Source organism: Diachasma alloeum, unplaced genomic scaffold (genome assembly GCF_001412515.2).
Source record: "Diachasma alloeum isolate Michigan unplaced genomic scaffold, Dall2.0 Dall_scaffold_00371, whole genome shotgun sequence".
Taxonomy (NCBI): Eukaryota; Metazoa; Arthropoda; class Insecta; order Hymenoptera; family Braconidae; genus Diachasma; species Diachasma alloeum.
Window position 1 is genome coordinate 10273 of NW_021680510.1, and position 22150 is coordinate 32422.

The window sequence follows — 22150 nt, forward strand, 5'->3', positions numbered from 1 at the left end:
GTCTTGTCTCCGTGCGAGTGGGTAGGAGGGATGTGCGATAGTCGATTATTCTGAGAATCGATATTTCAACGGGTGATAATCGATTATTTTACAGATTTTCTGCAGCTCGATGGGTCGAAGTTTTAATGTCGATCCATTTTGAAATTTTTGGTTCCGAAGGGATCGATAGTGAAACTTCGATATTAATATTCAAAGATCGAATTTAGCTTTTGGAGTTTTTTTCAATTCATTTTTCACAAATGATTCAAACAATCGATTTAGGGGAGGGTAGGGTAAAATGGACACTTTTGACTTTTTTAAAAATATTTATAACTCAGAAACAGATTTATCAATTGAGCTCAGTCTAAGCTCATCACAAAGAGGAATCATTATTTTTCAATTGAAAAATAAAATTATTCCATTTCATGAACAATTCAGCAAGTCATACATATTTCAAAAAAAGTCAAGTGTTCGTTTTACCCTACGCTTCCCTACAAATAATTTCTTATTTGATTGAAACTGTTATTGTTGCCTTTATGAATAACATATGAGGATACAAAAACTCAATAACTTATGAGAATGCAGCAAATTACGGCATTTAGAATTTTTTTCGAAAATCCATAGGAAGTTACTTTTAGGTGGTGTTGTCTTGGGATGTACCTTAAGGCGCAATTATCTGAACAGAGCTATTTCTATCACACTGTCCGTAAAACGTCGTTTTACGGACGCTTCGTATCCGTCAAACGCCGTTTACGGGTATTGTGAAGAAAAATTATGTTCGTCCCTCGGCCGAAAATAACTTTTCTGCCTCGTGTGATTGTATTCCTCGGCTTCGCCTCGGTCTGCAACCCTCACACTCGCCAAAAAAATTTTTTTCGACCTTGTGACAAAACGTTTTTTATGTCACTCGGCCCGAAAAAACCGCGATTCTAACGTCACTTTGTTCGATTAGATCGCAGTTTGCTGGCCTATCGACAGATAATATCGATAAAAAATCCCTAGCGCTTTGCGCGAGCGATTTTTCTGAAAAACTTGGCACGATGGTTTGTTTGCAGAGAAGCTTGAGGGAAAACCCGATTAATTTTGAAGCTCGAGGGCTATTTGTCGGATTATTTTTCTCCATCGGATTTTGGCCAATCAGAGTGCAGTAGACAACATCAGGAGGTGAATTAGGAAAGATTTGAACAAATTATGTTGATAGATAACCCGATTTCCGTAGACTCAAATACAAGATTCGATCTGAAATGAGCCGAAAAAATGAAGAGCTACTGCGAAATATTCAAAAGCTAGGAGGAAATATTCGAAAAAAAACTGTCTCGTAGTTTAAAATACTGTGCTCTGATTGGTCGAAATCCGATTGGGAAAAATAATCAATCGAATTTAATTTTGAGTTTTTTTTTCAATCAATTTTTTGTGAATTATATCAAATAAGCTGAATTTTTAAAATTTTATAAATTAATTCAGTAGTGAAGTGGTAAACCGGTATAAGTCGATTTTGACTATTGCCCAGTTTTCAATGAATATCTCAAAATCTAAGGGAAATAGCAAAATTTTTGTCATAACCTTTTTTGTAGAGCAAATTGAGAGCTACAAAAAAGAAGATGACAACAATTTCGCTATTTTCCTTAGATTCCGAGATATTTATTGAAAACTGGCCAATAGTCAAAATCGACTTATACCGGTTTACCACTTCGCTACTGAATTACATCCTTATATCGATATTTTTGATCAGGAGATATTGTCATTGATTCCGCATGCGACTTTTATCGATTCAAGATATCGATACTTCTTTCAACATCAAACATTCCTACTACTGGGTGCAGCACCTGATGAGTGAGATGAATTACCCGTCATCCTTCACGATGTGGTTTGAATATTCTGGGATATTGTGATGATGATGGTTATGTAAGGAAAAGTCGGTTTTGAGGAAGAATGATGAGTGTCTCGCAGGGCGATAAGAGATGCTATCATCAGTGACTTTGGTTTCGTTACGGGGCGGTGGGCGGTAGGTGCAGCGGGCTCGGATCGATTGATAAACACACCTTCTGCGTAAATAGAAATGGCGCGATGCGAGTAGCGTGACTCCCGTTGACAAGTGTCATGTTGACGGAATAGTTCATGTATAGGTCATTAGGTCATTATGTAGTGTTCATTATGTAGTGTTCATTTGGTACTGTGAGGATGAACGAGAGTAAGCACAGGATATGGTGAGTGGATGAGAATTTTTGGGGACTTGGAATGAGGGCTCAGTGTTTCGAAGGGTTTAACCTCAAAATTATTGTTAGGTCAGTGGTCGAAGGGAATGTTTGTTGATTTTTGCTTTCGAACGGATGCATTGTAATCGTTCAAATTTAAGTTTCAGATTTTTTGTGTTATATCGACTAGGGATGTGAAATGACCGTCATTTTTCAATTCGGTCAGGTCAGGCAAAATTGACCGTTTTCTGACCATTTTCTGACACCGAGATAATGCCCCATGCAAAATGACCGTCATGAACAACCAGCGTCAAAAATTTAAGAAAATGACCAAAATTTCTCTATACAGATGCAAATTAACGGTCATTTTCTTTTTGGTAATTTTTTAGTTCAGATTTTTGATTATTTTATTTCATTAGTTAGGAATTGAATCGCATTTCATAATTTAAAGTTAACTTCTATTGGAACGAATTACAAAACAATCATAAATTCGATACTCGAGATCACTCATAATAAACTCATAAACTTAATAAACGTCAACAAAATTAATTAAATATAGGTCTCTGTATATATTGTTTTTGGTCAAAAACTTCATATTAAATTAGGAGGATGCTGGATGAGGCTCGTCTTCAGTCCTTATCTCCTTAATTATCATAATTGCCACCGGCTCCCTCATCTAGCTCGCTCAGCTCTTCATCTGAATTGCTTGCTGAACGAATTTAGTTATCTAGTGTCGCATAGACCCCTAGTGGCGACGTAGGGTCCCTGTGATCGCCAGCAACCTTGCCGACACCGAGTAACCGAATAAGAATTTCTGTGTCATCTATATAGATGAGAATTGACCGCCAGAATTGAATTGGTCGTTTTTCGAATTCCTGACCGAATCGTCAGATTTATGGACATGGTAATTACCNAACGTAGGGTCCCTGTGATCGCCAGCAACCTTGCCGACACCGAGTAACCGAATAAGAATTTCTGTGTCATCTATATAGATGAGAATTGACCGCCAGAATTGAATTGGTCGTTTTTCGAATTCCTGACCGAATCGTCAGATTTATGGACATGGTAATTACCCGTCATGACCGCGGTAATTGACCGTCATTTGACCGGTCATTTTTGTCACTCACATTCCTAGTATCGACCCATTATGATCCAGAAAGTCCGAAAATGCAATTTTTAGACGTGCCCGTCCGACCGTATGTATGTATGTAGGGGCGAGTGGGGTAAAATGGACAATTTAGACGTTTTTATAATTATTCATAACTCAGAAACAAATTTATCAATTGAGTTCAGCTTAGGCTCGTCACAAAGGGAAAGAATTGTTCTTTATATTGAAAAAAAATTATTAAATTTTATCAACATTACAACCCCTTATTAACATTTTTTCAAAAGTCAAGTGTCCGTTTTACCCCAAGCTCTCCTATGTGACAAAGTTTTTCGGCAATTCTCGCTAATGAATCGATGGAATTGAATCATTTTTTTAATGAAGGTATTGCTAAGCCCTATCCATCGCCATATTATTCAGCCCTATCAATCGCCATTAATTGAAATTGAATTGCAATTGATTTAATTTTAAATTTAATTCAATTTCATGAAAAATATTATTCTTGATAAGGGAAGGGATAATTTTATTCTTCTACAAAAAATCCTCAAGATTTTTTTGGGAGTTCATTTGCAGAGATTTCAACGAATGGCTTAAATCACTGAAAATCTGTCGTATATTCACCTTGAAAAAGCCCAAAAGCTGTTGCTGTACATCTTTAAATAATAAATGAAACGAAAATGAAGCTAACAAACGGTTGCATCAATTAACATTTTAGCCATAAAAAAAACCTGTTGTCAATGTTTCAGTATGATCTCAGACTTCTTCTACCCAAACATGGGAGGAGTGGAAGAGCACATCTTCAACCTCGCGCAATGTTTGATTGGTCGTGGGCACAAAGTTGTAGTGCTCACCCACTCCTACAGTGATCGTGTTGGTGTCCGTTACATGACCAATGGCCTCAAAGTTTACTACCTACCGATTAAAGTTTTCTACAATCAGTGTGTACTTCCAACGATGATATGCTCCATTCCCCTAATCCGTTACATTTTTATTCGTGAAAAGATCGAGATCATTCATGGACACTCGGCATTTTCTGCACTTGCACACGAAGGAATGTTGGTGGGACGACTGATGGCATTGAAGACAGTTTTCACCGATCACTCGTTGTTCGGATTTGCTGATGCCTCAGCTGTTTTGACGAATAAGTGTCTGGAGATTTCGTTGGCCGATTGCAATCACTGCATCTGTGTGTCACACACTGGAAAGGAGAATACAGTCTTGAGGGCTAAAGTGAATCGGGAGAGAGTCTCGGTGATTCCAAATGCTGTGGACACTGCTTTATTCACTCCTGATATCACGAAGAGGAAAAACAATTGTATCACTATTGTCGTGGTGTCGAGGCTGGTGTATCGAAAGGGAGTGGATCTTCTGGCCCAGATCATCCCCGAGATATGCGCCAGGTACGAGAATGTTCAGTTCTTGATTGGAGGTGATGGTCCCAAACGCTGGCTCATCGAGGAGATAAGGGAGAGAAATTTACTCCAACATCGAGTTACGTTACTTGGGAGTTTGGAGCACTCTCAAGTGAGGCATGTCCTTAATAAAGGACATATCTTCTTGAATACTAGTTTGACGGAGGCGTACTGCATGGCTATTGTGGAAGCTGCTTCTTGTGGGTAAGTTTATTGGTTAACTTTGAGAGGAATTTAGCTGAGAGTAGGGAGACCTTGAGTATTTTATGCGTTGAGAGAAAGTCTGTTCTATCAAGAGAATTTTTTTTGAACCAACTATCATTTGGTTGTTATTTTTGAAGTAAACATGATTTCATAGGGAATACCAGTTATCTCTTCTTGAGATGCATTTGATTGCGAGAAATCGAACTTCTCTAGAATGGAATATAGGTATCGTAACGATCTTTCAACTTTGACAGGTTGGCTGTCAACATTTTCAGCGACTATTGAATGAATTTACGGCATGATATCCAATGGTATCCTCGGAATCGTAATTTTGATAAAATACACAATTTTTGAAAATTATTCAAAAAAATCAAAACGAGTACAGCTAACGCCTTCAACTGCGAACTCGGTCGAAGAGACATCCAAAGAATTCTTTAAAGCCATAATTCGGTGAATTCAGAACATTTTTTTTAGTTATGGTGATACAATCGATTTTTTTTTAATGCAAAACTTAAAAAATGTAATAGACGGATTCAATTTGAATTAATGTCGATGGATAGAGCTGAATAATACCTACATTTGAAAGAAAACATTCAATCCGAACAAACGTTTCTCCATTTCGAATACCTACACTGAGAGAAAAACACGTTGTCAAACAATTGCCAAAACAGAATTAGTTTGGTTTGAATTTGAAAGTCTCAAATATGAATAATTGTTGTGTTTTCAACAGCAACGAAATATTTGACTCAAGAGGCGGATAATTCACACCAGGCGGTGCCTTTTCAGGATGAAAATATTTCATATAGAGGAAAATTTTTCAACAAATATTTTATCCCTAAGTTACAAGATTGCTATCATAGCATTATTATTGTGTCAGTTAAGAGCTCATTGCTTGTCTATGATTATTAGAAAGCCGAAACGAAAAATTACTATCCCTTGTTTCGCATAAAACAAAGATTTTTCGGGAGCAAAATACGTATAGGAGTATTGAATAACGAAGGAGTAGTGCTAGAAATGACACTTCTTGCGTCTACAGAGAATGCAATTTTTTTTGAACTACTAAATCTATTTTTGCGACAATATTTATTCATTCTGGCGCACTCTCTGCATGTTTGACACCAAAAAATCCTTTTTTGATAATTTTCAAAAAACTATTTTCTTGGCACAAGTAAGACTTGGTTGAGAACTTTCTCGTTTTTCTCCCAGTAGTGTATGGTTAGCTAGAAATGAAATATTGTTCAGACGATGGAGTGAATGAATGAATTATCTGTTTTGTATAATCCATTAATCATAACGAAATTCATACATTTTGAAACATATTTTCACCGACAATATCTCCCTGGCAAATATCAGGTTTTTTTCTGTTTTTGCTTCTGAATGGAAGTATTGTAATCGTCCAACTTTGACATTCTCCAATTTTGTTGATTGACCACCGTCACCTTCCCAGTGGTCAATTCTAAGAAAATTGAGTAACCAAGTGGCTAAAGTAATTTTAAAAAATTTGAAATTTCATCAGGTTATAGGTCTTAACGAGAACTAATTCTGCGCAAAATTGCAGCCTGATCGATCAAATAGTTTTTAAGAAAAAGCGATTCGTTTATAAATCGTTTCCCCAAAATATCTTCAAAACTAGTGGACCGATTGCGATTTTTTTGCTTTCAAAATAATCACTTCGATGCCTTCTATCAGAATCAGTCAAAACATATACACCCGTGCACACAAAGTTTTCGAGATATTTCCGTTTTTTCATTTAAAAAAACCCTGCAATTACTCTAGTTAATACAAAAATCGAGATATCAACTTGAAATTTGGACAGAATCTTGTTCTCATCATAAGGACAGTGCATATTGAAGATGGGCTCAATCGTATCAGTAGTTTCGGTGATATTCGACTTTTTCTGAAAATTTTTTATTTGCAATTCTTCAAAACTACGCAACCGATTTCACTTAGTTTATTTCTAAAATATTCGTTGAGGAAATTTTTCTCTCCGTTAGAGTCACGTGTGACTAATTTATCTATCGTAATCCCGAAATTGACGTTTCCACCCTCATCACCTTTTATGTTTCGTGAAAGTAAATCCATCATAGATAATCTGATAGAAAATCGAAATTCTTGTTCACATCGCATGATTATTCAAAACAATTGGTCACTTATCAACACCATTGAAATATTATCATTCATCACCGCTCATGGGAACAAATTATTTATCGCCCTTCGTGGGCGGGAGTTATTTAACGACACCCACAGGTTCATTGTCGAATTCTAAGGTATGTCAACGCATTTCATACGTACGCATGCCAGCTTGAGTCTACTATCTAAATCCAGTTATCATTTAAAACAATTTGTCACTCGTCGGAAGCATCCAAAATATGTAGTTTCCCCCGTCACATATGGACTCTCGTGAGTCGTTTGCCACCCCTCGTCGATAGAAGCTATTCAACAGCTTTCGTGGGTTTATTGTCAAGTTCTAATTTATCTCAATGCATTTTGCACATGCATCATTATTTAGTTTATATCGTAATTGAACTTGACTTGACGGAAATAGTCGAGTCACAAATTACGTTGAAACGTGAAAACTACGCATCATTCATCTGGGAAAATTAACGTGGCAGTATCAACGAATTATGGATATTATCAGTGTAAATTAAAAGTGAAACCCATCAGCGTATTGAGAACAGTTATCAAAGACAATTATCTACATTCGTCAATAGCATCGGACATGAATATTTCACACAATTGACCTGCTCCAGCCTAATTTTCAGTACGCATTCGTCTCATAAACGAGTTCCAATTGAGCATTATCGATTAATCCCATTGGATATTCTGTATTGGGAGGCTACTGGTTATTCAATTTATCATATAAAATTGAAATTTAATTTGTTGCTGATATCAGAAATTACTTACGTCAGCCATTGCCATCTTCGTGAACAACATTTCACCTCAGAAGGCCATCAGTCATGTCCATCACAAATTTTTTAGTGGTGATCTTCTTCATCACGATTCTAACCGATGAAATTCAAAGTCGTCCAGAAATTGACTGGTTTGACAGCGTGGCTACGCGCCTACTGCACTCTCGTGATATCCACACAGCTGTGATTATACATAATCGTAATAATTCAGAAGTTTCTGATGCAGTAAGAGATGAGTTGTTTGGGAAAATTATGGGGACAGTGCCAAGTGTTATAGCTGAAGTAAAGGATGGATTGATTGAGTTGGAAGAAATGGATTTTGGTGTTGTGACAAACGAATTCACTTCTCTGTTATTCATCTTCTATGCAGACTATTCTGGAAATAATGAGGAAATATATGACGTGATGTATGCGATCAATGACTTAACAGATTTTGCTGTGAATTATATGCTCATCATATTGAGAACATCATCAAATTTGACTAGAGATATAGAAAGTATCCTGCAATATGCGTGGAACGAATCAATGTCGAACATCTTGATTGTTGAGAATCGTCTGGTGACAAACTCTAAAATGTTCGCTAAAGAATCTGCCGATAATTCACAGTTCCTTGGTTGCGGGAATTTACAATGTTACGGGGTGAATAGGAAAATCGTCGAAGACAACTCAGTCCAAATAATAATGCATCAGTTTAATTTTTTCACCAAAATATTCTATCACGAGAAATTTCAACCGGGCATGGAGTTATTCCCCAATTTTGCAGAAAATATGCATGGACATAAAATAAGGGTAAAAATTTGGAAGCGAGAGCCTCACTTGATTCAGGCCATGGCTCGAATTTTGAATTTCACTATTTCGACAGTAGTAGGGGTTAAAAACCATTTGTCATTCAAAGCTCGCGCTACGGTATATAAAGTCAGCTAGCTAGACATTTTTACTTTTGGGATGCTTACAGGAAGGGCTTCTCAATTATCCGCAACGAAATGCATAGTAATGAAGAACTTAGTTCTGGTTATGCCAAATGAGTATGTGTTCAACACGAACTTACTGAGCAACACTTTTGCGAGTGTTATTTTCATATTTACCGTCATTATAGTAATTTGGTTCGTAACTATTGTTCTGAAGTTTCAAGAAAAAACTTGGGAGGTCTTCAAAATTTTTAGCTTGATATTTTCCATTGGAATTTCTTGTAAGCCTTCGAAAAGTCACGAAAGGATCCTATTCATCTTCATCTTCATACTGGGGTTCATATACTCTAATGATATTTACGCTTCATTCACAAATTTTGGTATTGATCCTCTCGTAGAGAAACAGTATAAAACATTTGAACAAATCGATGATGCGGGCTTGCCAATAATTGTTGATCATAAACTCTTCATTGAGGAGTTTTACGCAGGGACAGTTGAAGCTAAATTGAATTTGAAAAAAAGAATTATATTCAAAGATATACCCTGTGTAAAGATGGCAGCGATGCATGGCAATGTTAGCTGTTTAATACTCCAGAATTCGGCAAAGTATGTTGAATATAAGGATCGTGAAACGAGTGGTCAAACTAGATTGAAAATTGCGAAGCCAATTTTTGTTTCTCTGCCTGAAGTATTCCTTTTCCGCTATGGTTTACCTGGCAAAAAAAAAATGAATGACATTATTGAAAGATGTCGCGAAACGGGTCTCCTTTTTCGGTGGTATACATCAAAGTACTTGAAAACAAGCTCCCAGAGTGACAAAACTGTTATTGCCAATCAGATGGAGAAAGAAACAAAGACTCAATTTCTAAGACAACTTATTGTGCTCAGTTTACTCGGGCAGTTACTTGCTATAATCGTTTTTCTTGGAGAACTGCTGGCTCATCGGTTCAGAAATTCACCCAAGGGAGAGATCAAACTCGATCTACGCGGCATTTTTAAAAGGAAAATAATCCGACGAGAATGGTATGCAATTAATTATTGTCTCAATTTGACTAGGTAGGAATTAATTAATGATTGTTGCTTCCATTACTTCAGGTGGATAAATATAGTTCTTCGCATTATTCATACCTGCAGGCTGAAAAAATAAAGTCGTGCTTAAAGGTTAAACTGAATCTGGTAGCTCTTTCAAAGGATAAATGAAACGACAAGAATGGTATGCGATCAATTGCTGCCTTAATTCTGTTATAGTGAAATTCTTATATGATTTTTACTTTCTATCATTTCAGTTGGAGAAAACTAGGCCTTCATATTATTCACTTTTGCAGTTTAAAAAATTCACAATTCTTGGGCCAAAGCTGAGAAGAGGGGGAGACTGTTTTACGAATTGAATTTTGAGTGTTGATGTCAAGCAGAGGGTGGGCGGAAAAATTCGACCAGGAAAAAATATCCCACACACGCAAAACATGCTAAAATCCACCCATTTTTAAAATTTTCCTTGGTCTATTTGTTCCGGAAATNACAAAGTTTTGCTCCAATTGTTCGCAGGCCCGGCGGAAGGAGAATTTGTCATGTGTGGTGGACGAGTTGTTGAAAAGGGGGAGGGGGTTGTAAGGATTAGATAGTGGTCAAATCGCGAGGAGACAAACGGTGATGGTAAAGTGATAAATAGTCAAACGGTCATGAGTCAAATGAGGAAAGAATAAAATCCGTCTAATTATAAAACAAAGATACCTGTTTATTTAATAATATGCATCATAGAAAAGAGTATTAATTATTTATCAACATGAATAATTGATAGACACTTCTTCAGTCTCTCAAATTATGGCAAATGTGGACATACGCTTGGCGCATTTTCAAGTACGGAGAGTTACACACGAAAATTTGAAAGATGACTCTGTGTCAGTCACGAGACTTAAAAAAAATTATTCATATTCGGGATAAGGGAATATGAATAATTTTTAATAATGGGTTCAGTATTTGATTGTTAAAAAAACAAGTGGATAATTGCATCCTTTGTAAATGAGTATCGTTATTGTTGCTAAAAATTGGCAATATGCTTCCGAATGGATTCTGTTTTTAAAATTTTTATCCTACTACTTCTTTTCTTCGTTTTTCCTGTTATAATACTGTTATTGATCACAATATCATTAAAAATTTTGACTCATTTTTCGCTTCTTTCTTTGTCTCATCCTGTATTCAAATCCTCATAAGCCCGAATCCGACTTTAGTCAGGGTTTAATCAAGGTTTAATTGTGATTTCAACTGAATATACTATAGTCAGGGTTCGGCCGAAGTTCAACTCGCGGTTGAACATACTTTAATCAGAGTTTAGTCGATGTTTAGCCGGCGTTTTACCCGGTTCTAATAGGATTTAATCGGAATTTTATTGTGATCCAAGAAAAATTTAGTTAGGGTGTAATTGGAGTTTAATCTAGATTTAATCATGGTTTAATCGAGGTTTAGTCGGTGTTTAATCTGGGGGCCTATTCTCGAAATATTTCCGTGCACGGAAGTGGCTTCGTAGACGAATTGCGTATAGGAATCATATAGGCGTTCCGGCAACGGAGTCGATTCCGCGCACAGAAATATTTCGAGAATAGGCCCCCTGGGTTTAATCAGACTTTAGCCGAGATTAAGTCGAAACCACGAATAAACATGGATAAGAGCGACCAACCAACATAATAATAGACGGATATGAGAGTTTAATAGAAATTACTTATGTAAAAAGCTCATAATGCTATTATGCGCCTCGATAAATAATAATGCTATTTTCACCATCTTTTCACGTCATCAAGAAAGCATCAGAAGAAACTTTTTGAGCCGTAATTTCAGTGATATGGCTGCTAATTTTTCCAGTTTATCATGAAAAAAATGAAAAAAAAAATCTCAAACAATATGCTGTAGCTCAACAATGAATTGTCCGATTTCCATCATATTCTGATAGAATCAAGAGGCTATCGATACAATTGTTTAAAGCCATGATTAATTCCATTTCGATAATTTGTGGACTGATCGTCGAAATATCGACTTTTGAAAAAATACCAATATTTAAAAAACTTGATGAATAATTCGACTTTAATTGGTGTCGATGAATAGAGTTTATTAAAGTCTATATCCATGGAAAAATTCATGCAATTCCATTGAGCCCCTATAAAGAAAATCGCGAAAAAAAATTGGAAAAACCTCCACACACATACATACATACATACACCCTCTAAAAATCGCATATACGGACTTTTTAGACCATATTTAGTTACCCTGATACAAAAATTTGAAAACTTAAATTTGAACGATTACAAAGCTTCCATTCGGAAGCAAAAATTCTCGGTTTTCTCATGTGTGGTGGACCACACACATCAGAATACCATGTGTGGTTTCTGCCACATACACCACACACCTTTCGCCGGGCCTGATTGTTCGCTAATAAATGGATGGAATTGAATCTTTTTTTTCAAATGTAGGTATTGTTGAGCCCTATCAATCTCCATTAATTAAAATTTAATTCATCGATTAGTTTTTGTCATTTTCGAATTTTTTCGAAAATTGGTTGCCCCACGATACGTAAAAAGAAACAATTCTGAATTGATTGAATGATGGTTTAAAAAATTTGTTTGGCTGTCATTTCGACAGCAATGATCGTTATTCTGATTTATCTGAAAATTTTCAAAAATTTTCTATTTTTTGAAAATCAGAATTTCGGGGATATTTTTGTGTATCATGCTTCAAATGAATTCAAAACGCATGATTCTGTTCAAAACTGTATAATTCCAAAACTGTGACAGACAATCCAATTTCGCCAACGCCATTCGAAAGCTGAATAATGTAGCTTAAAGTTTTAATGCTTTTTATGATTTTTCATGCATCACAATTTATCGAATCTCAATGATATTAAGCGCACGTCAGGCTTCGTAACAGAAAGGCCCCGTACGCGAGGGGTTAATAAAGTTTTGATGTACTAACAATCAGTGTAGACTCTACACTGTAGAGTCACGTATGCAAAATTTCTCTCGCAGTTCAAAAATTGACCTTTCCACCCTCATTACATGGAGGTCATCGTTTATTTTTCGAGAAAGTAAATCCATCATTCATAATCTGATAGAAAGTGTCGAAATTCTTGTCCAAATCCCGTGATTATTCATAACAATTTGTCACTCATCAAAACCTTTGAAATATTATTATTCATCACCGCTCATGGGAACAAATTATTTATCACCCTTCGTGGGCGGGAGTTATTCAACGACACCCACAGGTTCATTGTCGAATTCTAAGGTATGTCAACGCATTTCATACGTACGCATGCCAGCTTGAGTCTACTATCTAAATCCAGTTATCATTTAAAACAATTTGTCACTCGTCGGAAGCATCCAAAATATGTAGTTTCCCCCGTCACATATGGACTCTCGTGAGTCGTTTGCCACCCCTCGTCGATAGAAGCTATTCAACAGCTTTCGTGGGTTTATTGTCAAGTTCTAATTTATCTCAATGCATTTTGCACATGCATCATTATTTAGTTTATATCGTAATTGAACTTGACTTGACGGAAATAGTCGAGTCACAAATTACGTTGAAACGTGAAAACTACGTATCATTCATCTGGGAAAATTAACGTGGCAGTATCAACGAATTATGGATATTATCAGTGTAAATTAAAAGTGAAACCCATCAGCGTATTGAGAACAGTTATCAAAGACAATTATCTACATTCGTCAATAGCATCGGACATGAATATTTCACACAATTGACCTGCTCCAGCCTAATTTTCAGTACGCATTCGTCTCATAAACGAGTTCCAATTGAGCATTATCGATTAATCCCATTGGATATTCTGTATTGGGAGGCTACTGGTTATTCAATTTATCATATAAAATTGAAATTTAATTTATTGCTGATATCAGAAATTACTTACGTCAACCATTGCCATCTTCGTGAACAACATTTCACCTCAGAAGGCCATCAGTCATGTCCATCACAAATTTTTTAGTGGTGATCTTCTTCATCACGATTCTAACTGATGAAATTCAAAGTCGTCCAGAATTTGACTGGTTTGACAGCGTGGCTACGCGCCTACTGCACTCTAGTGATATCCACACAGCTGTGATTATACATAATCGTAATAATCCAGAAGTTTCTGATGCAGTAAGAGATGAGTTGTTTGGGAAAATTATGGGGACAGTGCCAAGTGTGATAGCTGAAGTAGAGGATGGATTTATTGAGTTGGAAGAAATGAATTTTGGTGTCGTGACAAAAGAATTCACTTCTCTGTTATTCATATTCTATGCAGACTATTCTGGAAATAATGAGGAAATATATGACGTGATGTATGCGATGAATGGCTTAGCAGATTTTGCTATGAATTATGTGCTCATCATATTGAGAACATCATCGAATTTGACTAGAGATATAGAAAGTATCCTGCAATATGCGTGGAACGAATCAATGTCGAACATCTTGATTGTCGAGAATCGTCTGGTGACAAACTCTAAAATGTTCGCTAAAGAATCTGCAGATAATTCGCAGTTCCTTGGTTGCGGGAATTTACAATGTAACAGGGTGAATAGCAAAATCGTCGAAGACAGCTCAGTCCAAATAATAATGCATCAGTTTAATTTTTTCACCAAAATATTCTATCACGAGAAATTTCAACCGGGCATGGAGTTATTCCCCAATTTTGCAGAAAATATGCATGGACATAAAATAAGGGTAAAAATTTTGAAGCGAGAGCCTCACTTGATTCAGGCCATGGCTCGAACTTTGAATTTCACTATTTCGACAGGAGTAGGGATTCAAAACAATTTCTCATTCGCAGCTCGCGGTACGGATTATAATTTAAGCTAGCTAGAAATTTTTACTTTTGCGTTGCTTGCAGGAGGGGGGGCTCCTCAATTATCCGCATCGACATACATAGTAACGAAGAACTTAGTTCTGGTTATGCCAAATGAGTATGAGTTCAACGTGAACTTACTGAGCAACACTTTTGCGAGTGGTATTTTCATATTTACCGTCATTATAGTAATTTGGTTCGTAACTATTGTTCTAAACTTTCAAGAAAAAACTTGGGAAGTCTTCAAAATTTTTAGCTTGATATTTTCCATTGGAATTCCTTGTAAGCCTTCGAAAAGTCACGAAAGGATCCTATTCATCGTCATCTTCATACTGGGGTTCATGTACTCTAATGATATTTACGCTTCATTCACAAATTTTGGTATTGATCCTCTCGTAGAGAAACAGTATAAAACATTTGAACAAATTGATGATGCGGGCTTGCCAATAATCGTTAGTGAGATACTCTTCATTAAGGAGTTTTACGCAGGAGCAGTTGAGGCTAAATTGAATTTGAAAAAAAGATTTATATTCAAAGATATGCGGTGTGTAAAGACGGCAGCGGTGTATGGCAATGTTAGCTGTTTAATGCTCCAAGATCGGGCAGAGGTTACTGAATATGATGATCGTAAAAAGAGTGGTCAACATAGATTGAAAATTGCGAAGCCAATTTTTGTTTCTCTGCCTGAAGTATTCTTGTTCCGTCCCGGTTTACCTGGCAGAAAAAAAATGAATGACATTATTGAAAGATGTCGCGAAACGGGTCTCCTTTTTCGGTGGTATACATCACAGTACTTGAAAACAAGCTCCCAGAGTGACAAAACTGTTATTGCCAATCAGATGGAGAAAGAAACAAAGACTCAATTTCTAAGACAACTTATTGTGCTCAGTTTACTCGGGCAGTTACTTGCTATAATCGTTTTTCTTGGAGAACTGCTGGCTCATCGGTTCAGAAATTCACCCAAGGGAAAGATCAAACTCGATCTACGCGGCATTTTTAAAAGGAAAATAATCCGACGAGAATGGTATGCAATTAATTATTGTCTCAATTTGACTAGGTAGGAATTAATTAATGATTGTTGCTTCCATTACTTCAGGTGGATAAATATAGTTCTTCGCATTATTCATACCTGCAGGCTGAAAAAATAAAGTCGTGCTTAAAGGTTAAACTGAATCTGGTAGCTCTTTCAAAGGATAAATGAAACGACAAGAATGGTATGCGATCAATTGCTGCCTTAATTCTGTTATAGTGAAATTCTTATATGATTTTTACTTTCTATCATTTCAGTTGGAGAAAACTAGGCCTTCATATTATTCACTTTTGCAGTTTAAAAAATTCACAATTCTTGGGCCAAAGCTGAGAAGAGGGGGAGACTGTTTTACGAATTGAATTTTGAGTGTTGATGTCAAGCAGAGGGTGGGCGGAAAAATTCGACCAGGAAAAAATATCCCACACACGCAAAACATGCTAAAATCCACCCATTTTTAAAATTTTCCTTGGTCTATTTGTTCCGGAAATCCAAGCAGAGATCTTTGTGGGCGTAGTTCAATGTTTTTTACATGCACATTATTTGCATTTTCGGGGCATTGACTAATTCGGATGGCTGGAAGGAAGGGGCAAAGTTTTAAATATTTTTTACCGTTCGTATTGCGTCCGAATGGAAGTTTTGTAATCGTTCTTATTTAAGTTTTGGATTTTTTATGTTATATCGACCCAGTATGATCTAAAAAGTCCGAAAATGCAATTTTTAAATCTCGTCCATACGTGTGGGTGTGTGTACGTATGTAACAAAGTTTTGCTCCAATTGTTCGCTAATGAATGGATGGAATTGAATCTTTTTTTTTTTTCAAATGTAGGTATTGTTGAGCCCTATCAATCCCCATTAATTAAAATTTAATTCAGCGATTAGTTTTTATCATTTTCGATTTTTTTCGAAAATTGGTTGCCCCACGATAAGTAAAAAGAAACAATTCTGAATTGATTGAATGATGGCTTAAAAAATTTGGCTATCATTTCGTCAGCAATGATCGTTATTTTGATTTATCTGAAAATTTTCAAAAATTTTGTATTTTTTGAAAATCAGAATTTCGGGAATATCTTTGTGTATCATGCTTCAAATGAATTCAAAACGCATGATTCTGTTCAAAACTGTATAATGCCAAAACTGTGACAGATAATCCAATTCCGCCAACGCCATTCGAAAGCTGAATAGTGTAGCTTCAAGTTTTAATGCTTTTCATGATTTTTCATGCATCACAATTTATCGAATCTCAGTGATATTCAGCGCACGTCAGGCTTCGTAACAGAAAGGCCCCGTACGCGAGGGGTTAATAAAGTTTTGATGTACTAACAATCAGTGTAGACTCTACACTGTAGAGTCACGTATGCAAAATTTTTCTCGCAGTCCAAAAATTGACATTTCCACCCTCAGTACATGGAGGTCATCGCTTATTTTTCGAGAAAGTAAATCCATCATTCATAATCTGATAGAAAGTGTCGAAATTCTTGTCCGAAATCCCGTGATTATCCATAACAATTTGTCACTCATCAAAACCTTTGAAATATTATCATTCATCACCGCTCATGGGAACAAATTATTTATCGCCCTTCGTGGGCGGGAGTTATTCAACGACAACCCACGGGTTCATTGTCGAATTCTAAGGTATGTCAACGCATTTCATACGTACGCATGTCAGCTTGAGTCTACTATCTAAATCCAGTTATCATTTAAAACAATTTGTCACTCGTCGGAAGCATCCAAAATATGTAGTTTCCCCCGTCACATATGGACTCTCGTGAGTCGTTCGCCACCCCTCGTCGATAGAAGCTATTCAACAGCTTTCATGGGTTTATTGTCAAGTTCTAATGTATCTCAATGCATTTTGCACATGCATCATTATTTAGTTTATCTCGTAATTCAACTTGACTTGACGGAAATTGTCGAGTCACGAATTACGTTGGAACGTGAAATCTACGACTAGAGATATAGAAAGTATCCTGCAATATGCGTGGAACGAATCAATGTCGAAAATTTTGGCAAAAGAAAGTCATATAGCGCGAGTGCTGATGGGTTAACGACACTGGTCAATAGCCAAGTGTCTGTTCAACGGTAAATCCGGATTAAACCTCGACTATACACTGATTAAACCTTGATTAAACCCGGACCGAAAACGAATTCGAGTCTTGAGAGGGTCTGAATATAGAATTCAGTAGTGAAGTGATAAAACGGTTTAAGTCGACTCCCACTTGAGTTTTTGACTAATATTTCCGAATCTAAGGGAGATAGCGAAATTTTCGTAATTACATTTGTTGTAGCTCTCAATCGGCTCTAGAAAAAAGGCTGTAATAAAAATTTCGCTATCTCCCTTAGATTCCGAGATATTCAGCGAAAACTGGTCAATAGTCAAAATTGACTTGTACCATTTTACCACTCCGCTACTGAATTATTACCAAAACGAAATAATACGCAGAATTTTGATGTCATTTCAATTGTTGATAGTATTATGACGTGCAAAAATAGAAGAAGAGAGTAGCGAAATAAGAATTTCAAAAAAGAAAACCCATTTGAAAGCAAATTGCTAATTTATTGGCAACAATTACTATACTCATTTATAAAAGAAATGCCATTGTCCACTTATTGAATGTGACTTCAAAATTACAATTGACTAAAGTCAAATTTATTTATACTAAATCTATTTATCATTAGAATTCTCTCATAAGTGGAGGTCTCACCAATTTGCGTGATTTATTGATATAAAGAAAATGTTCGTGATTGTGTACAATTTCATTAAAAAGTATCTCCCGCAGTTCAAAAAAAAACTTCCGAATCTTTCGCTTATAGTTCGCATTTCGCTCCACAAAATAAACTTTGTGAAACTTCCGTTTCTTCCTTAAGGCCCGGGTATAATATCTTTTGAACGATATCTCGATGTTCTTTTTCATCTTTCGTCATCTGAAATTGTCAATTAAGTCCTGCATCATGCAGAAGTTTTGAAAAATTATGAATGAATAATCGAAAAAAAGTAGAAAAACGTCTTAATTTTTTCAAAGAGCACTTTTAATTTATATTCAGAATAAGTTGAATGACAAGAAATTGAAAAATGTATCTGATTTCTGGTGACACATAGCGGCCTGTCACCCAATATCACGCAGGGGGAAGATTGATTTCATAAATCTTTTCCCACACTGCATAGGGACATTTATTACAGAAAAGGCTCTTTGATACAAGATGTAATATTTTGGAGAATTTTTTCATCACACTTTTATCACATAAAAATGGCAGATGACTACATACCACTGTTTTGAAAATTGAGATGCCTAGCTGTCACTTCCCATGAGGAGTTAGTGTTTTATTATCCACCATGGAAAATGACAGCTAATAGATCATTTGCCACAACGAATCAGATATTTGTAATTTCCACTTTTTTCAACTCATTCTGAATCTCAATGAAAAACGCTCTTTGAAAAAATTCAGAATTTTTTCTATTTTTTTTATCCTTCTGTCATAATTTTTGGGACTTTCTGCATGATGTACCACTCAATGGACAATTTCGGGTTACGAAAGATTAAAAAAATCCAGATAACATTCGAAAGATAGTACACCCGGTCCTTAAATGCAAAAATATTCATCAAAAAATTATTTCCATCTTAAATTCATTCAGCTCATTCCATCAGTTCACTGCTGAATCAAAATTACGTTTCTTTGAATTTGTTTTGAAGTACTACTGATTCATGACTTTTGTTGAAGACTGCAGGTTGTTTCTACCAAAGTAGGAGGTATCCCCGAAGTCTTGCCACCAGAATTGATTTACCTAGTTGAACCCACTGTCGATGCACTTCTGGAAGGATTAGAGAGAGCCATTGCCGACTATAAGAGGGGAAACATCATCTGTCCATTTGAGGTGCACGAGAAAATCGTCTCGTTTTACAACTGGTACGATGTCACGAGGAGGACTGAAATTGTCTACGATGCTGTCCAAAGGGAGGACCAGAAGACACTGGGCCACCAATTAGCCAGTTACTTGTCCAGTGGAGTACTCCCGTACTTACTTGTCGTATCTCTCTGTTACATTGTGCTGCAGTTTCTGGAGTTCTTCGTGCCTAGAAAGGTAATCAACTCCCATAATTGCAGCCCAATTTTCCCAATTAAAGATGTTTATTTGAAATCGCAAGCACTCGAAACATTTTTAATGCTTTCGAACGGAAATTTTATTATGGTTCTAATTCAAGTTTCTCATTTTTTGCGTTAGGGTAACTAAATACGGTCTAAAAAGTCTAAATATGCGATTTTCAGATGGCGTCTGTATGTATGTGTTTTTTTTAAATTTACTTATAAGGGATCTATCGAATTTCCGGAATTTTTTCATGAATATAAACTTGAATAAGCTCTATAAAGATGTTTATTTAAAATCGCGAGCACTCGACACATTTTTATTGCTTTCGAATGGAAATTTTGTTATGGCTCAAATTTAAGTTTCTAATATTTTGCGTTAGAGTAACGAAATATAGAATAAATATAAATAGAAATATGGAGTAATATGGAATGTGAAAAAAAAAGTCTGAATATGGATTTTTCAGATGGTGTCTGTATGTTATGTATTTCTTTAAATTCTTTTTTTTTCGAAACTTTCTTATAAGGGATTTAGAGAATTTCATGATTTTCTTCAAGAATATAGACTTTAATAATCTCCATATATTGACACCAATTAAAATTCAATTTTTCGGAAAGATTACAAAAAATTTATATTTTTCGATTTTTCAAGGATCACTCAAAAAATTGTCAACAAAATGGAATTAGTCATGGGCCAAAAACATGATAATACCCTCTTGATTCTATCAGAATATGATGGGGGTCGCACAATTCGTTGTTGAGTTACAGCACATTGTTTATGCGATTTAAACGAGAAAGTCGGATTGATGATTACTGAAAAAATCATTCATAATATCAATTAAATCAGGGCTTGAAAAGTATATTTCAATGCCTTCTTAATCATGTTGAAAAATGATGTTCCCGTATAATTTTTCTGCAAAAATATCTTCATCTCTCTTAGAATCAAAAATATGTTTCGAAAATTATTCGCCTATCTAACTGATTCCCCACCGGAATGAACAGAAAAAACTGATCCAAATAATTCATCTTTTCAGTATATTGATATTGCCAAAGACTACAATCATTCAAATTTCCACGTACAACCAGAGGAAGAAGAACCGAAGAGAAGAAAATAGTACAATTTTGAGAAGCGTTTTCTACGCAGGGCTGCCGAATGAAAGTAATCACTGTACCACAGGCGTCAAGCATATTTCGTAAACTTGCTTATCAATCATGCCATTTCAAGCCAACAGATAGGAGATTAAAAACTAATCACGAATCAGCCAACCTTAGATAGCAATTATATTATTTGAATGTGAGACGAGGAAAATTCTAGCGAAATTTTCATGTTTTTGTACATAAAACATTGTTATGTCTTCAAATATTATATCAGTAATAAAAACCGAGCAACGAGACAATACTAGCGGTCCAGGGAATGGGCATTCTTCAGTCGAATAAGCATAGATTTTCCGTATTGTCTTCGTTACCTGAGTAAAAGGAGTCAGCATTTAGTTTAGCAATTAAAATATTTATTTTTTCGACGTCTGGGAAAATCTAGGAGAGAATTTTATTGAAAATATTATTAGCTTTTTGTCGATTCCGAAATATTCAATAGGGAATATGAGTTTCCAAAATTCCACAAATTTCCATCAATTTTTTTTCACAACAATTTTCTAATTTCGATCATATATTAAAGAAATTAATGCTTACGAATTTTTGTATAAATAATTCCGACAAAATCAGTTGCATAATAATTTCAAAATTTATAAACTTTTCATCAAATTATTTTCTATTAAAATTTTTTTCGTAAAAAACTGAAAGAGAACACGTCAATTTTAGTTGAATTCCAAAGAGATCTCTCGCAGAATTTTTTTCACGCGGATCCTGTCCTTAATTGACATCACCTCATCGCAAATCTTTGCCAAAGAGTATTAATACTGGTGTATTTTATTTACAGAAATAATTTTCACAATGAAAAATAACGTAAAATAACCAGAGAATGTGCTTTGATATTGATGTTTGCATAAAAAAAAATTATGTCTATTGAATATTAATGGTAATATTGTTGAATTACTTTCCGATGAATCAAGTACAAAAGAAGAATAAATGTTTATCGCCGAAGAGTACAATTTCAGAGGTGAAGGTCTCTCCATTCAAGTCCATGATTGATCAACTTTTCTGCATAATAACTTTTCTCTTCTGTTTCAAGTACATAAAAAGTCTTCACTATTATGTGTTACTTCGAAATGGAGACATTTTTTTAGGATTTTTTACAGGGGGAAGCATAATTAATTATTCTTTGATTGGTTTGCTAAGGTCACAAAGTAATAATAATAAGAGTTTAATATTGCGGATTCATTGCCCTCTACCCATGTGGTCTACGAGGAAAAACGAAAATTGCATGTGCCTCAGAGAATAATAAAACTGTATTTACAATTAAACAATCAATTCATCAACTGTTATTTCCATTCCCTGCGTCAACTATAAGCGAAATAAAAGTGCACATGAAATGATAAATACTTGAAGAA

At 35.6% G+C, this 22150-nt stretch overlaps 1 protein-coding gene across 1 annotated transcript; it reads left to right on the top strand.

The window, feature by feature from the left end:
• Positions 1 to 1876: 1876 nt before the first annotated feature.
• Positions 1877 to 22063, top strand: LOC107041698 (N-acetylglucosaminyl-phosphatidylinositol biosynthetic protein). Its single transcript, XM_015262368.1, has 4 exons — positions 1877 to 2186; positions 4026 to 4895; positions 19281 to 19641; positions 20678 to 22063. The coding sequence occupies exons 1-4, from the start codon at positions 2161 to 2163 to the stop codon at positions 20756 to 20758; spliced, it is 1338 nt and encodes a 445-aa protein (XP_015117854.1). The 5' UTR covers positions 1877 to 2160; the 3' UTR covers positions 20759 to 22063.
• The last annotated feature ends 87 nt before the right edge of the window (positions 22064 to 22150 follow it).

Excerpts from the sequence above, each read along its gene's own strand:
- LOC107041698 (XM_015262368.1), top strand. The coding sequence starts at position 2,161 with ATGAACGAGAGTAAGCACAGGATATG. Across the intron at positions 2,187-4,025 it reads GAGAGTAAGCACAGGATATG|TATGATCTCAGACTTCTTCT; the intron begins GTGAGTGGATGA and ends TCAATGTTTCAG. Across the intron at positions 4,896-19,280 it reads GTGGAAGCTGCTTCTTGTGG|ACTGCAGGTTGTTTCTACCA; the intron begins GTAAGTTTATTG and ends CTTTTGTTGAAG.